Source organism: Staurois parvus, unplaced genomic scaffold, assembly GCF_062004578.1.
Source record: "Staurois parvus isolate SC_StPar_1 unplaced genomic scaffold, SC_StPar_1.0 ptg000403l, whole genome shotgun sequence".
Taxonomy (NCBI): domain Eukaryota; kingdom Metazoa; phylum Chordata; class Amphibia; order Anura; family Ranidae; genus Staurois; species Staurois parvus.
Genome location: NW_028318199.1, coordinates 1,123,638 through 1,141,598, shown reverse-complemented (window position 1 = coordinate 1,141,598; position 17,961 = coordinate 1,123,638). Strand labels below are relative to the sequence as shown.

Below are 17,961 nucleotides of genomic sequence, written 5' to 3'. Positions count from 1 at the left end.
ACCTGTCTATTTATGAATATTGATTGTTGCCAATTTAGTGATACAATGTGAGTGTCTTGTGTCATTTATAATGACATAATTATTATAAAATATTTTGATGTTGCAGCCAGATCCACTGGCGCCTCTGTCCGTAGTTTAAGTTTTGGCTTTTTTGACTATGCCTAAATATGACATTTCATTTGTACATTCATTCAGATCTTCAGTATAATGGCACCTGTAAAGTGATTCCTTATGAGTGACAATAACCTTTAATATGTCGATGGTGCTGCATTACATGCACTATTACAGAGTGCTTAAGGTCTGGATTCAATAGGATCAACTTCGGTGTGCTGCGGTGGCATAGTATTCCCTTAGTTGAGAGTGCTGTCTGAAATATGATTTCAGACCTATGGCAAAATGGCGCCCGCGGATCCGCGCATGCGCACTTGTGCCGACCACGGCAAAATGGCGGCGCCGATTTGCACATGCGCGATTGCCGCACAACGGTATATAGGGAGAGAGGTCTGTCATGCTTCTGTTGGCCTCCCCTCTGATGATGTGCTGGAGCACGAAAGGCCTTAGGAGGAGCCAGCAGAGCGTGACATTCAGCCGCCTGGAGCCACGAGGAGGCCCGGCGGCCATCTTACTTTTGGGTCAGTTACACTCCCATTCATTGTTCACTTTCACAGTGTTTCTGCCCTGTTTTTAAGTTCTTAAATTTTTGGAATAAACGTTTTTGCTTTTTACATACTACACTATGAGGTTTTTTTTGGCTCCTATCTGGAGCTAACATATTTCAGGAAATTCCATTTCTCATCTTCACCACCGGAGGGAGTCCCTTACTTATCATTCACCCAGTCTTAAGGGGATTTCTGGATCTGGAAGTTGTCCATTATACTGGGATCACCTGTTCCTGGATGGCTATCTACTGTCCCCGCATGATGGATTTCCAGTGGTCATACTACATATGCGCTTTTTTATAGCGCGTCCGGTGAGTGCGCAATTTTACTGTTGGATCCTGGTTCTTTTTACTTCATGCAAGATCCTGCGTTTTACTTGGACATTATTATTTATCTGATATATTAATTTTTGCCTATCATATTTGTGTTTTGGTTCACTTGAGACACATATTTATTAGCGCCGCACTTCTTATATTTTTGTGTCTTTTAAAACAATGGTTTGGATGGTATAAAAAAGCCATGCACCTCATCTAAAAAAAAAAAAAACACAAGCTAAAAAAAAAGACAAGCTGAAAAACTCATACTAAGAAAAATAAGAAAAGCTACAGAAAAACCAAGGAGATCTGAAAAGCTGAAGAAATCTGACAAGGCTGAAATCTATCCCATCTGAAAAACTTAAAGCCCTTTTAATACTATTTTCAATATTTTCAAACTTTTAAAACTTCTACTAGACTCCTAAATCTCTGAATTTCTACCATCCTACACTTTCTCTCAACACTACCACCTATTGCACTCACTTGCTCCCTGGGGCCATTCTTCTGAAGGCGTTTCAATTGCCAGCTGAATCCACTGGGGAGGCGTCATAATCCAGGTTCCGGGTGTGGTGAGACTGTTAAGAATTAATATTGTATTGTATATTTCCTCTCTTGCATAGAGTGATAATAATTGCATTGGGGTGATAGAAATTGCATTGGGTATTCACATATATATCTAGAGAGAACCATATTATTACTGCTTAGAATTGTTTGGTGTCATATTGAAAACATACATATTGCAAAATTAATTAATTTTTATTGGTTATAGTACGATTTATCAGGGAATATTTTCTCCCATTTCTATGGCCACGTTTTGGGAGAAATGATCTCTGAAGTACTATCATTTACCATTTATCACTAAATTTAATTGTAATCTTTATCATTATCTAGAAGAATTGTTTGGTGTATAGTATTGGTATATTATATTTTTGATTGTGTGTACCAGTATCCATTCATCACCAGTCTTTTGCGTTTTGTGTTAATATATATATATATAATTTTTGTACATAAATAAATTTATCTATTTATTATAAAGGCAATTTTTGTGTATATGGTACGAAATCATACTGGCTAAAAGGACTCAAGGTATAATAATAAGTGGGGATCAAATTATTAAGGTGTCCAAATTATTGGTTCTTTAAATATTTGCCGTATCTTAACGGCTGGAGGCACTGAAATATTTTGTTTAAGGGAAAGGGACACCGCCCTTCATAAGTAGAATAAATTCTTACATAAACCACCACAGAAATCTGCTTTAATCTGACCGGGGTAGCCCCCAGTAACATTGTTTGCGATTTGGTATGCAATCGGCATGACAGGAGACTTGCAAATCGTAGACCAAGTTGCACCCTATTGTCCACTGTAGGCTCTGTTCACATCCAATTGGATTGTGAACTCGTGCAACTTCACTGTAAGTTGGGCAATTGCCACATCGGATTAGATGTGACTGTGGTGTTAGCCCCCAGTAACATTGTGTGCAATTTGCCATGCAAATGGTAATTTGCTGGCCATGTCAATCGCATGACAAGTCGCATCCAGGGTGTGCAATTTCAGGTGCGGTTTGTGAATTGATATCGGATATAATGAATGTGAGTGTATTAACATACACCATTTGTTTGTTGAACCTACGATTTCAAAGGTAGTTCTTGTCGAACCTTTGGGCAATGGCTAAATGTAGTAGCAATTTCACATCTAGACTCCAATAGAAATTACAATGCTAAACACAACTGAAATCACAACTAGTTTGAAAATCTCTAGAAAACGGTGAAATTGGCAACTTAAAGCGCAATTTTCAATTGCATATAGTGTGAACGAAGCAGGTAAATCAACAAAGGAAATAAATCTTTGAAGGCGTGCGGTACCTGCCTGCTCGGATAAGGGTCTGCTATGCATTTGGGGGAAAAATCCACGCCAGTATTTGTAACAATTTTGATGTGTGGATTCCCCACCCAAGCCTTTTCTCTCTCACTCTTCTGTATGTTTCTCTTTATCACTCTTCAGTATGTATCTCTCACTCTTCTGTATGTCTCTCTTTATCACTCTTCAGTATGTATCTCTTGCTCACTCTTCTCTTTCTCAGCTCTTTGCTTGACAAATCCTTCACAAAAGGGGGTGGAGTGTAAACCAGCATTATCAAATCTATTAGTAGTCCAGGCCCTTATCTCATCCCATTGTATGACATTCACATTAGGTGCAGCTTTGAAGGTGTTTCAACAGACAAGGCCTCATTCTAGGGATCATTTAGACAGAAAGCAAAGATGTTGCCAGAACATCTATTTGAAGACAGCCACACATAGAGATCATGCTACTTTCTTGCCATGGTTGGGATTCAAACCGACAACCCTAGAGCTGTGAGGCAGCAGTGCTAACCACTACTCCACAGAGCTGCAATGCTAATCTGCCTGTATTTCTGTGTTGTGAATCAACCCTAAGTCCCTGGGCAAGGTCAGTGTAACTAGCCAGATATCTCCAATGTGACACAAATGTTGTGCAATGTTGCCAATTCCGATGTATGTTGGTTCTATGTATCCCAATACAAAGGATTGCAATACTAATACATGCGTACCTTGGTTTACCAATGCCTCGGGGAACGTCATATTTGGTATACAAATGCCAAACCATTAAAATTAATTGGTCGGTTTACAAATGTTCGAATAATTTGGTTCACAATACGAAGTGTACGTCGGTGCTGATTTTTCAATGCTAATGGCGTGCCTTTTTTTGTCCTTCACTATAGTTCACAAGCTTAGCTGTCACTTTCCCCGAAGTTACAGAACAATTTCTTCATTTTAATTACCTAAAAGTCAACCTTGTTACCTTTAAGGAAATAAACTCAAACAAAACTTTCTCTTTTAGCTGGGGGAAGTGACAGCTGAATTTCTGAGCTATAGTGAAGACCAAAAAAGCCAGAATTACATTTAAAAACCAGCACCATAATAAAAAAAAAACAGCGTGGGGTCCTTCCTCCCATCCATACCAAACCATTCATGTCTGGTATGGATATTAAGGGGTAACTCCACACCAAAATAAAAAAAAAAAACAGCATGGGTTTCCCCCCAAATTTCATACCAGACCCTTATCTGAGCATGCAGCCCGGCAGGTCAAGAAAGGGGGGGACGAGCGAGCACCCCCCCGATCCATACCAGGCCACATGCCCTGAACATGGGGGGGTGCTGTGGGGCTTTAACAAGGGGGCCTCCAGATCCCCCCCCCCACATTACCCCGGCTCACTGCATAAGGCTGGTGAGCCTCCGTCAGGAGCGTAACGTTTTTTTTTTACTTTTTTGTGCTCACTGGCGCCTGACACCGTGATTGACGTTGGATCTACTTCAGGGGACATTGTTTTATTAAAGGACTTGTCAAAGACCGTGTCCTGTGGTTTTTTACACTACACTTAGTTTTTTTGTGAATTAGTAGCGGGACCATGTACCGCATACTCATTCACGTGGGAGGGGCTGGGATCTGGGGGCCCCCTTGTTAAAGGAGGCTTACAGATTCTGATAAGCCCCCTGCCCAACATGGGGACAAGGTGATTTAGGGGGAGCCCCCCTGCCCCAAAGCACCCCCCATGTTGAGGGCATGTCATGTGGCCTGGTATGGTTCAGGAGGGGAGGGGCACTTGCTCATCCCCCCCCCCATTTCCTGACCTGCCGGGCTGCATGCTCGGATAAGGGTCTGGTATGGATTTTTGGGGGAACCCCACACTGTTTTTTTTTTCATTTCGGCATTGAGTTACCCCTTAATATACATACCAGACCCGAAGGGTTTGGTATGGATTTGAGGAGGGACCCCACGCAGTTTTTTTTCTTTTTTTTTCTATTGCAGACCTTTATTTTTACATTCAGCTGTCAAAATAAATATTATCTAGACCTTCAAAATAAGTAAAATCATTACAGAAATAATTATAAAGGATAAGAAAAGAAAATAGAATCAATAGAACTAAGGAAATCAAATTAAAATACATAAAGATATGCCTAGTGCTGTTTGTTAAACACAGTAGACTCGATCGAGTGCCATCTGTCAGTGGATTCCACACAGAGATTTACTATTTAACAGGGTCTAAAAAGAAAGCGCCCACAGAAGGCATCTAAAATGTGTTCTGCACATGCTCAGTTATATCCGGCCATAGACAATGGAAAAGAGTCTAGTTCTTTACTGTGACAACTTGCTTTAAAAAAACAAATTTTTACACATTTTAAAAATTTTTTTGAAATGTCAGATATTGTTTAAAGTGAAGTCCTGATATTTGGCAAAGCAAATTTCAATGTGAACATGTCTCTGCAGTGATTTTTCATGATGTTAGACATGCTGCTTGGCAAGTCTGCTTTTTGAGTCTGATTCCTGGGCTGTGTCTCGTTAGTAAATTCAATTTGGAGTCTACTTGTTGACGCTTCTCTTTAGTAAATGTCTTTGCACTCTAAAAGTAGACGGTCGCTATTAAAAAATAGACTTTAGCCCACAGAAATGTGTCTAGGCACAATAGTAAATTCGGGCCTAAATATCTCCATTGCCCTTACATTATCTAATCTCACCAAGATTGATGTGATCAGATGCTTTCTCAATTTACAAATGGTGCTGTTTATATCCTGTGAAACTGAAGTAATGAAATGCTCGTAGCTTCTGATTTCTTAGACTATAGAAATGATTGACACCATTCCAGTCTCCAATCAGCTCTATGGTCAGCTGGCAGAAACACCGGCTGCATTCTCAGTTTCCCCCGATGGCATGGGACTGCCCGAGAAGGCTGTGGAAAGCAGCAGGGGAGGGGGGCATCTTCTCCCACTGCTTGTAAAAGCAATCCTGCAGCTAATTAGCCACTAGGATTTATTTTACATGAAAGTCGATCACCGGCTGAAAAAAACTATACCAGGATGATGCTTGCAGCTGCAGGCATCATCCTGGTATAACCACTCAAAGTTTTTGTTTTTTTAATACAGCTGAATGAAAAAAAGAAGAAAGCTGTGCCAGAAAGTATGTGGTATGCTCACCATTAGAATATACCACCCTGCATCCACCCACTTCTAATTGGTGGGCACACATGACATTTTTTTTTTTTTGTCATTCAGCCTGTGGGCTGAATGAAAAAAAGAAAAAAGGAGAAACCTAACAGATTCCTCTATTCACATCGGTCGATGTGGATGAAGAAATCTCTGCCAATTTTTTTCTTTTTTTAAATATATACCAAAGCATAGGGGCCCTCCACCCACAGGCCACCCCAGGCCCCCATGCTTTGGCATATATGCTCTTATTTTTAACTCCGGATGAAAAATCTCATCCAACAGCACTGCCGTGTGGCAAGTTCCTGTTGCTGTCAGAATAAACAGGTCGTGATGCAGCCTTTTACTTTTTAAACCAGATTGTAGGGTCTCTCAAAATGCAATAGCCAGTTTCCTGACTACCTAACATCTTTCGTGACTCTGTGAAAATATGTGCCCTGAACTGTGCCATGCTGTACCCTATACTAATATTCCACTAGTGTGGTAGCGACAGAAGCAGTCCTTGAGGCAAAGGCCAGGTTGGCCAGAAAACGAAGGACAAAAAATAGCGGGTGTCACGACTAATTCCGTGTCTGCTACAGACACAACATCTTTTTTGGGGTGTCGTTTGGGTTGGGGTACCAGGAATGGCATCGGGACAATGCCTCTCATGCAACCAGCTAACTGCATCTGTGTTGGGGGTTTGGGCCACAGCACCTTCTGGATACAAAAGTGCCGTGATGATCTCTTCCTGGAATTTTGGGAAGGATCCACTTCGTCCAGTTGCTTTGTAAAGCACAAAAGCATTATATAGAGCCATTGAAATAAATAAACAGACACTTTTTTGTACCAGCGTCTGGCTTTTCAGGAAATTAAGTATGGCTTCATCATCTGGTCATTGAAGTCCACCCCTCCCATGTTAAGTTTATAGTTGTGGACACAGAGTGGCTTATCAACACCAGCTGCCATGGCAATTTGGATGGTATTGTCTGTGTGAATGGAAGACAGGACAAAAAAATCCCATTTGTCCTTCCACTTCACTGTGAGGAATTCCTCACACGAATAAAAATTGTCCACGTATAAGTGGTACCCCATATGGAAAGAGGATGACACCAAGTCTCAAACTATCTTGCCACTGCTCCCCATGTAGTCTGGGCATCTGGGGGGCTCCACGTGACTATCTTTTCCCTCGTAAATCCAAAACTTGCATGTATAGCCTGTTGCCCTCTCACAGGTCTTCTATATCTTGACCCCACATCTGGCACGCTTGCTGGGGAGAAATTGTTTAAATGCAAGGTGGCCAGAAAAATTAATGAGGGACTCCTCAACGCAGATGTTTTGCTGGGAAATATAGACATCTGCACATTTTTTGGTTAAGGTAATTTACGAGGGGCCAAATTTTGTCAAGCCAGTCAAATTCAGGGTCACCCAGAGGATGACAGAGTGTGTTGTTGTTGTTGTTGAAATGAATAAAACATATTATTCTATATCTATGCCTGGCCATGGCAGCAGAGAACACGGGCATATGATGAATCAGGTCTGTGGACCAATACAACTGCAATTCATTTTTTTAGTAATGCCCATGTTGAGGGTTAGGCCTTAAAAAAAAAAATGTAAATTCGGAAATCATAATGGGTTTCCATGCGAATGGTCTGGCAAGGTTTGAATCTGGGTTGGTGGCGATAAACTGTTGTGCATATAAATTGCTTTGATCCACAATCCATGCATACAGATCTTCCATGAAAAAACACTCCAAAAAAATCAAGGAGTAGTAAAATTGCTGTTTCCACCTGAATTCCGGGTTGGGCAGTGAATGGGGGAAGTACGGGTGCTGCAGAATTTGTGGGTTGCAAATCGGGATTTGCAAGCACATCCGGAAGGATACTAAGGGCTCTATGGGCCTGTGTGCAAATTCTTGGTGGCTGTGGGACACTTCTTGTGCTCACCACTGCACCAGCTTGTACTGCTTATGGGACTTGCCACATCCCCAAGTGATACTGCAGGATGTACTAGGCCGATACTGCCACTCTGCTGCATATGAGAGTCATCATGCGATTGTAACATATCAGCAACCTGGGAATGGGGTCGGGTATGCCTGACCTTAGCAGGGATCTCTTCTCCATCATCTGAGCTATCTGTCAGGGTGCCACTGCTGTATACAGGTTCATATTCAGAGACTGATTGTGTCAGGTGAGTCTTCCCCTTTGCTCTCACCTGTCATGCTCAGAATCCTGTAGGCCTCTTCACTAGAGTACCTTTTCATTGACATTTTGGCCACTAAATGTATAGGTACCTAGTGCAACTCACTGGAAAACCAGCACCTGACTGTCAGGGACTGCTTAAACCACTACAGTACTGGCACTCTGCTGCATATGAAAGTCATCAAAATTTACCGGCAAGTGCTAACGGAGATCAGTCCTGATTCTGTGAACACTGAGGTTTTGTGTGCAATATATCCAGTGACCTACTGACACTGCACTTGCTGCAGGGGGGGGGGGGTTAAGAGCAGGCGCTAAACGCAGGTACTGGCTGGTTCCAGGGCTGATCCTGCTAACACTGCATTTTTGGGGACACTATACTAATGTGAATGCTGGTATAGTGCTGATCTGATCAAAGATATTGATCCGTTCAAACACTATACTAGCAATGGAGGTTTATTGTGTATGTGAGCGTGTTCCTGGCAATAAAGGAGTTAAATGTGATGACTGGTGTAATGACGGGCAATCTGACGCTATCTGGGAGGGATGCTAACTGACGCTAATGCTATCTGAAGTCGCCGGTGACATTAATACAGTGATCAGCAAAAAATCTGTTCACTGTACTAATGCAACTGGTGACAGAGAAGTAAAGGGGTTAACTGGGGAAGGGGGTGCGATCAAGGGGTTAAATGTGTCCTAAAATATTCTAACTGTGAAAGTGTGTGCTGTTTTACTCACTGTGTCTTCTTTCTTCTCTCTCTGGAATGGAATGTGCCCACAGAGAGAAGGTTTCATCACTTCCTGTACCTATGTAAGTGTAAACATAGGTACAGGAGAATCCCTGATAGGACAAGGATCGATAATCCGACTTAGGCCAACCATCACTGGCCTAAATTGGATGATTGATCCTTTAGGAATCAAATCGCGGCACCCGCGAGTCGGTGGAGGCGCTTGCGTGCCCCCCCCCCCCAGCCTGCAAAAGCTGAAGGAGCACAAATCACACAGACTATCCCCGCTTCAATCGATCCTGAATATGGCAGCCAGACTCATCCACCTTACCAACCGCTCCGTTTCTGCCACCCACCTCTGCCAATCCCTCCACTGGCTTCCGATTTCCCAACGGATCAAATTCAAAATCCTAACACTGACGTACAAAGCTGTCCATAATACTGCCCCAAACTACATCACCGACCTAATATCCAAATACCACCCAAAACGCACCCTCCGCTCCTCACAAGACCTCCTTCTCTCTAGTTCCCTAGTCTCCTCCTCCCATGCCCGCCTCCAGGACTTCTCCAGGGCGTCACCCATACTCTGGAACTCCCTACCCCAATCCATCAGACTATTACCCACTCTCCTCTCCTTTAGGCGCTTCCTGAAAACCCACCTATTCAGGGAAGCCTATCCCACCCCCTGCTAATTCTCGACCTCCTCCACTCTTCCTACCACTCCATCCCCCACAGCTATTTCCTCCTGTACCACTATCCCCTCCCTCCTAGATTGTAAGCTCCAAGGAGCAGGGCCCTCGAACCCCTCGTGTATCGCATTGTATTGTTGTTGTACTGTCGCATGTTCTGTCTCCCATTGTAATGTACAGTGCTGAGCGAACTGTTGGCGCTTTATAAATACTGTATAATAATAATATGTATATGTGATTTTGAGCACCTGTTCTGCCCTGTAGCAGTATTTCTGCTAAAGGGTGGTCAGGAAGTACTTAAAGGTTTTTCATTCAATGTCTCACTGGGCCCTAAATACCGTCTTTTAGGTTTTGTTGGGTAGGTGGTGTCTGAGGATTTTGCAAGGATACTGCAATTCTGAAAATCCCCTGACTACCCCTCTCATAGGTCTTGGGAGACTAATGTATCCAACACCCTTCTTCTGAAATGCCATATTTATCAGCGCAGGGGATGCCTCAGTAAATTGTAGAAATTATGGGGGCCATGGCTTGACACACCTGGTCTTAGCATGAGCGAACTTATGTATCAGAGACTTCTCTGATGTCCTGGGAGACAGTAGGGGCACTTTCCTGGTCATGCTTTACACTGTCAAATGCCCCCTTATGTCCTGATATCTTTGGCACTTTTTTGGTACTTTCTGGGAGATTGTAAGACTCAAATGTATTTAGAATTTCACTGCCTTGATAATTCAAGATTACTGACAATGTCTGGATTGCTGTATTTTTTCAGTAAACCTTTCTTGATTAAAAAAAAAATAAAAATGTATAAAGCATAAGAAAACAAGATACTAAAATCTTGGACATCACCATCATCTCTAAAGGTTCCTACAGTGCAGAAAGAACTGAAATCATTGACATACATCGAAAAATTGGATACTATAGTCCAGTCCTTCGACCCTGCTAAACGTTTCTTCGACAGGTGAAAATTTTTCATAGAACATACCTTCTCAGATTTCAAAATTTCCCTCTTATTGACACCCTTCCAATACACAGAGTGGTATGCAAAGGCTAACTTTTCTAACTCTTCGGGCAGCTTAAACATCCCCTATAACCTTACTGTTTCACTTCCTAAGACACTAGGATCCTGATTTACTATTGTGCCTAGGTGCATTTCCGTGGGCGACCGTCTATTTTTTTTTTTTAGTGGCGACCGTCTACTTTTACCCTGCTAAAGAGGTACTTTTATTTACTAAAGAGAAGCATCAACAAGTAGACTCCAAATCGAATTTACTAATGAGACACAGACCAGGAATCAGACTCAAAAAGCAGACTCACTAAGAAGCACAGCTAACACCATGAAAAATCACTGCAGAAACCTGTTCACATTGAAATTTGCTTTGCCAAATATCAGGACTTCACTTTAAACAATATCTGTCATTTCAAAAAAAAATTAAAATGTGTTAAAAATAGTTTTTTTTTAAGCAAGTCGACACAGTGAAAAACTAGAGGCTTGTGCAGCGTCTTTGGCTGATATAAATGCGCATGTGCAGAACACATTTTAGACGTCCTCTGGGCGCTTGCTTTTTAGACGCTGGTCAATAGTAAATCTCTGGCTGGATTTCTCTGACAGCCGGCACTCGGTCGCGTCTACCGTGTTTAACAAACAGCACTAGGCATATCTTTATGTATTCTAATTTGATTTCCTTAGTTCTATTGATTCTATTTTTGTTTCTTATCCTTTATAATTATTTCTGTAATGATTTTACTTATTTTGAAGGTCTAGATAATATTTATTTTGACAGCTGAATGTAAAAATAAAGGTCTGCAATAAAAAAAAAAATGTGTGGGGTCCCAGCTCCCATCCATACCAAGCCCCTCACATTGATTCTGATAAGCCCCCCGCCCGCAGACCCCCACAACCACCGACCAGGGTTGTGGGGAAGAGGGCCTTGTTCCCATCAACATGGGGACAAGGTGCTTTGGGGGGGGAGCCCCCCTGCCCCAAAGCACCTCCCCATGTTGAGGGCATGTGGCCTGGTATGGTTCAGGAGGGGGGGGCGCTTGCTCGCCGCCCCCCTTTCCTGACCTGCCGGGCTGCATGCTGGTAAGGATTTTAGGGGGGACTCCATGCCACTGTTTTTTTAAATTTTGGCATGGAGTTCCCCCTTAATATCCATACCAGACCCGAAGGGCTTGGTATGGATGAGAGGGGGGACCCCACGCAATTTTGTTTAATTATTTAATTGACGGAAATTTTTTAAAATTCAGCTGTCAGTGGGGAACAATGCTGACAGCTGAAACATTAATGCAGGTCATAGCCGGGTCAAAAACCGTCCATTTAAAAAAAAAAAAAAAAAAAAAAAAAAAAATCGGTTGTTCAATCGGCTGGCGTTACCACCACTGGTAAAATAAAAAATCGGCCGACTTTCGTCCCGCCTATGGCCGGCAAATATAATAGCGAAGTAATTACTTCTGTCCCTGCAGAGAGCTGCACTATTATATTTGACATTAAAAAGTATAGAGGTTGCAACATTGTATCTATTTGTATCCAAATAAAAACTTCTATATCTGAAATGGATACAAATAGATACATTTTTGTAACCTCTACACTTTTTAATGTCAAATATAATAGCTCAGCTCTGCAGGGACAAAAGTAATTACTAATAAATATTTTAAAAAATTGCGTGGGGTCCCCCCTCCCATCCACGCCAAGCCCTTCGGGTCTGGTATGGATATTAAAGGGTAACTCCACGCCGAAATTTAAAAAGAAAACAGCATGGGGTTCCCCCCAAAATCCATACCAGACCCTTATCCGAGCATGCAGCCTGGCAAGTCAGGAAAGGGGGGGGGGCGAGCAAGCCGATTTTTTTATTTTACCGGTGGTGGTAACGCCGGCCGATTGAACAACCGATTTTTTGTTTTGTTTTTTTTTTGTTTTTTTAAATGGACGTTTTTTGACCCGGCTATGACCTGCATTAATGTTTCAGCTGTCAGCATTGTTCCCCACTGACAGCTGAATTTTAAAAAATTTCCGTCAATTAAATAATAAAACAAAATTGCATGGGGTCCCCCCTCTCATCCATACCAAGCCCTTCGGGTCTGGTATGGATATTAAGGGGGAACTCCATGCCAAAATTTAAAAAAACAGTGGCGTGGAGTCCCCCCTAAAATCCATACCAGCATGCAGCCCGGCAGGTCAGGAAAGGGGGGCGGCGAGCAAGCGCCCCCCCCTCCTGAACCATACCAGGCCACATGCCCTCAACATGGGGAGGTGCTTTGGGGCAGGGGGGCTCCCCCCCCAAAGCACCTTGTCCCCATGTTGATGGGAACAAGGCCCTCTTCCCCACAACCCTGGCCGGTGGTTGTGGGGGTCTGCGGGCAGGGGGGCTTATCAGAATCTGGAAGCCCCCTTTAACAAGGGGGGCCCCAGATCCCACACCCCCCCCACGTGAATGAGTCTGCGGTACATGGTACCGCTACTCATTCACAAAAAAAGCCAAAGTTTAATGTAAAAAAAAACACAGTACAGGGTCTTTGACAAGTCCTTTAATAAAACAATGTCCCCCAAAGTAGATCCAACGTCAATCACGGCGACCGGAAAAAAGAGAAAAAAAACAAAAAACCGTTCCGCACTAGACGAGGCTTACTAGCCTTATGCAGTAAACGAGGGTGACATTTCTTATATAGGTAAGGGGCGGGGCCAGCTGGGGACATCAAGCATGTGATCCCACTCCATGTGACATCAACGGGGCGGGGTCACTCAGGTGATGTCCCCGGATGGCCCCGCCCCTTACCTATATAAGAAATGTCACCCTAGATCACTGCATAAAGCTAGTAAGCCTCGTCGAGTGCGGAACGGTTTTTGTTTTTCTTTTTTCCAGTCGCCACCATGACACCGTGATTGACATTGGATCTACTTCGGGGGACATTGTTTTATTAAAGGACTTGTCAAAGACCCGGTACTGTGGTTTTTTTTTTTTTTTTTTTTTTAAACTATACTTTTGCTTTTTTTGTGAATGAGTAGCGGGACCATGTACCGCATACTCATTCACATAGGGGGGGCCTGGATCTGGGGGCCCCCTTGTTAAAGGGGGCTTCCAGATTTTGATAAGCCCCCCACCCTCAGACCCCCGCAACCACCGGCCAGGTTTGTGGGGAAGAGTCCCTTGTCCCCATCAACATGGGGACAAGGTGCTTTGGGGGGGAGCCCCCCTGCCCCAAAGCAACCCCCCATGTTGAGGGCCTGGTATGGTTCAGGCTCGCTCGCCCCCCCCCCCTTTCCTGACCTGCCGGGCTGCATGCTCTGATAAGGGTCTGGTATGGATTTTGGGGGAACCCCGCGCTGTTTTTTTTTCTTTAATTTTGGCATGGAGTTACCCCTTAAAATACATACCAGACCTGAAGGGCTTGGTGTGGATGGAAGGAGGGACCCCATGCTGTTTATTTATTATGGTGCTGGTTTTTAAATGTAATTCTCCTTTTTTTTCTTCACTATAGCTCAGAAATTCACTTGTCACTTCCCCCAGCTAAAAGAGAAAGTTTTCTTGGAATTTATATCCCTAAAGGAAACAATGTTTACTTTGAGTTTATTAAAAGATACAAAGTTTTCTGTAACTTTGGGGAAAGTGACTTCTAAGCTTGTGAACTATAGTGAAGAAAAAAAAAGGCTGACATTTGCATTTGAAAATCAGCACCAACATACACTTTGTATTGCGAAAATAAATTATTAACAATTGTGTAAACCGAAGGCATTATTTTCAATAGTACTGTTTGGACTTTGAAGAAGGGGACACACCCCGAAAGCTTGTCCCCAAAATTGTATGTTAGTGCAAATAAAAAAAGTATCACGGACAGTACTCAATTGTTTCATTCGTAACCAAAAATTCTGTTAACCGAGGCGTTGGTAAACCGAGGTACGCCTGTATTAGTATTGCAATCCTTTGTATTGGGATACATAGAACCAACATACATCAGAACTGGTAACATAGCACAACATTTGTGTCACATTGGAGAAATCTGGCTCGTTACACTGACCTTGCCCAGGGACCTAGGATTGATTCACACCACAGAAATACAGAGGGGGATTAGTGTTAAACAGCTCTGTGGATTAGTGGTTAGCACTGCTGCCTCACAATGCTAGGGTTGTCGGTTTGAATCCCAACCATGGCAATGAATTTGGATCTCTGTGTGACTACCTTAACATACATGTGCTGGTGGCAGTATCTTTGCTTTGTCTAAATGATCCCTAGAATGTGAATAAGAATGAGGCCTTGTCTGTTCAAACACCTTTAAAGTTGTACCTTATGTGAATGTTAAACGATGGGATGAGATAAGGGTCTGGACTACCGATTGATTTGATAATGCTGGTTTGCACTCCACCTCCTTTTGGAAAGTTTGTCAAACCATGGAAAGAGTGAGCGAGAGAGAGAAAAGGATTGAAAAAAAATGAATAAAATAATGGCATGGAATCCCCCCCGCCCCCCCCCCCCAATGCATAACAGACCCTTATCCGAGCATGCAGATACCGCATTCCTTCAAAGATTTATTTCCTTTGTTGAATTGCCTGCTTGGTTCACACTAGATACTAGATAAATTGTGCTTTTTGTTGGCAATTTCACCATATTTTCTGTAAATTTACCAATGAGTTATTGAATTTTCAATTGTGTTTTGCACTGCGGTTTCTATTGTAGTCTATATATGAAATCGCTACAAAATGCTGAAAAAGGTAGACAAGAACGACGTTTGAAATTGTGCTGCAGCAAATTGCTTACATTAAGACACTCACATCCACATTCATTAGATACGATATCAGGTACAATTTCAATTCCCAAATCGCACCTGAAATCGTGCACCCTGGATGCGACTTGGCATGCGATTTGCATGACATGCGACTTGCAAATCGTATGCCAAGTCGCACCCTATTGTCTGCTATTAGAGCAGTTACATGGGTGCGTTTCCGACACTGATTTCTAAAGTAGTACATGTACTACTTTTGTGGTGATTTGCATAGATATCTGTGTCAGATGTCTTGCAAATCGCAAGGAAATCTTCACTGTACGTCGCACAATTTTCAAATCGGCTTTGATGTGACCGGGGTGTAAGGCCTTTTTATGTTTGATTTCCTGAGTGTTTTTCCAATTTTATAGGAAATGCCGCATACTAGCAAAAGGGAATTGACATTTTCAGTATTGCATGCGAGATGTGGTCATGTGACTGCCTTAACTCATGCGATAATCTGGAGTGAATTGTGCCCATAGGGCCAAGAAATATTGCCAATAGGGTTCCTTTTCACATCCCTGTTGTATGCTGCACAGGTACACTTCACTGTGGCTTTCTTTCTGACTCTGATTTGTGGGGCCTGTATACCAAGGGTTAACACAGGTGGGAAGAGAATTAATCAGGTGCAAACACTTTCTCTGACCAAATGAATGACAGTGGTGGGTGTGGCCTACCTTATATAAAGAGATGCAGTAGTGGATGATTTTTTCTTTGTACAGGCCACATTATTTTCTGCAAGTCCTTGTCTGTGGTGGTTTGGGGGCGGAAGAGATATTGTGGTGAATTGCCCCAGGCCACACTCATGCTGTGTTTTGATGTGGGCTTTAAATTTTTTGCATGTTCTTCCTTCTAAGGTGTGTTTGTGTGTTATTGTACAATGTTTGTGTGTTTATTATCTTTGCATTGTAATCCTAACACATGTCCATTGCTCTGCTCTTCCAAGTTTGCTTTACTTAGTATGAAATGCAGTTTTCAGACAAACATGATGAGAAATGTATGTGTGGGGGATTTGGGGAGGTGGGAGGTGTTATTTTGGCAAGAATGCATTTTTATATTGATATTTTGATTTGCAGCTTGTTTTGTGGATAAGCCTAAGTGATTCATATTAACCGTTTGTAACCTGTGAAAGCACAGTTCATTAGATGTATAGTCTTTTAGATTGTAAGCTCTTATGAGCAGGACTGTTCTATTTTAGCAACATCAATCCTGCTTCTTTTTTTTTTTCACCAAGATATTGAATGTACCTACTTGTTGTTGCTGTCCAAATAAATGTGGAATATGTATTTGATCAATAAACATTTGGACTATGTATTTTTGGGGGATTATTTCATGTTTTAGTTGAATGTAGCACAGTGGCTAAATGGTTAGCACTTCCACCTGGCAGTACTAGGGTCGTTGGTTCAAATCCCAACCATGGCACCTCCTGCCTGGAGTTTGCATGTTCTCCCTGTGCCTGTGTTTCCTCCAGGTACTCTGGTTTCCTCCCACACTCTAAAGACATGCTGGTAGGTTAATTGGATCCTGTCAAAATTGGCCCTAGTATATGTATGAATGTAAGCTAGGGCCCTTATAGTATGCCCCTTGAGGGTTAGGGACTGATGTGAATTTACCACATATATATGTAAAGCGCTGTGTAGATTGACAGCGCTATATAAGTATCTGAAATAAATGTACTAGCACCCCTAACACTTATTTTTGCTAGCTATATAATTGTCAAGGTCCTACCTTTTCCCAGAGATTGTGCGGCTTCAAGTGCTGGCGTCCATCTTGGGTTTCTGCAGAGCATGGTGGGAGTCTTTTATGCCTTCAGGTCTCTGAGGTCTATCCCCCAGAGGGGTGTGGCTGAGCACATATAAGCCTGTGATCCGCACATGCTCTTTGCACTTGTGTCTTGTGTCAGCTACAGCTCTGTTTATACTCTCGTGACTCTTCTGCAATCTGACTCGGCTTGTGACTAGACCATTCTGTGTTTTCCTTTGATCTGACCTTCCGTTGCTGAACCTGGCCCATGACCTGTGATTCTCGTCTACTGTTCAGGACCGTTTTGTCCCGTTGTTAACCCGGCCTGCCTGACTACGCTATTGTCATTCCTACCAGCTACGCCATTGGCGGCGGCCATTACCGCAGCCGCGGTGTCTCGGGGGCCACAAACTGGTTCCTGACTGTGTCAAGTCCATCCCCACCATCAGGGGCCCCGGTGAAGGGCAGCCTGGGACTTAGACTCCGCGCCCTGAGGGACTTCGGTCTGTTGGTGGTGGTTTTCGTCAGTCAGTGCGTTACCCTGCCACTAGGCCTACCTGTCCGTTCCACAGCCCTGCCCTGACATTACACAAGTGTCATGAATCCTGACGGTGCAGGTACGTCTTCGCTTCCAATGTTGGTCGCCAGACTGGATCAACAGGATCTCCTGTTGGCCCAGTTCGCTCAGGCGTAGCAAACTCTGCTTGCACGCACCGCGCACCTTACTCCTGGTGCTATTAGGCCGGTTGTCACTCCGGTGGTCACTCCTGCTGCTGCTCCGCTTGTTGCACCTACCGCCGCGGCTGCTGCGGCACCCACGCCATCCAGAGGTATGACTGGTTCAGCCCCTCTTCCACAGCGCTTTGGGGGTGAGCCGAGTCAGTGTCGTGGGTTCCTCAA

General features: G+C 43.3%; 1 protein-coding gene across 6 annotated transcripts in view; it reads right to left on the bottom strand.

Annotated features, from left to right (window-relative positions):
• The window catches only part of HBEGF (heparin binding EGF like growth factor), a 906,786-nt gene that overhangs the window by 787,376 nt on the left and 101,449 nt on the right, over positions 1-17,961 (bottom strand). Inside the window, exon 3 of one of the 6 annotated variants that reach the window (XM_089686640.1) lies at positions 1,457-1,548. The exons of the other annotated variants lie outside the window; for them this stretch is intronic. Coding sequence (XP_089542766.1) covers positions 1,457-1,523 — 67 coding nt within the window. The 5' untranslated portion in view covers positions 1,524-1,548. The remainder of the gene's footprint in view (positions 1-1,456; positions 1,549-17,961) is intronic. 6 annotated transcript variants of the gene reach the window in all.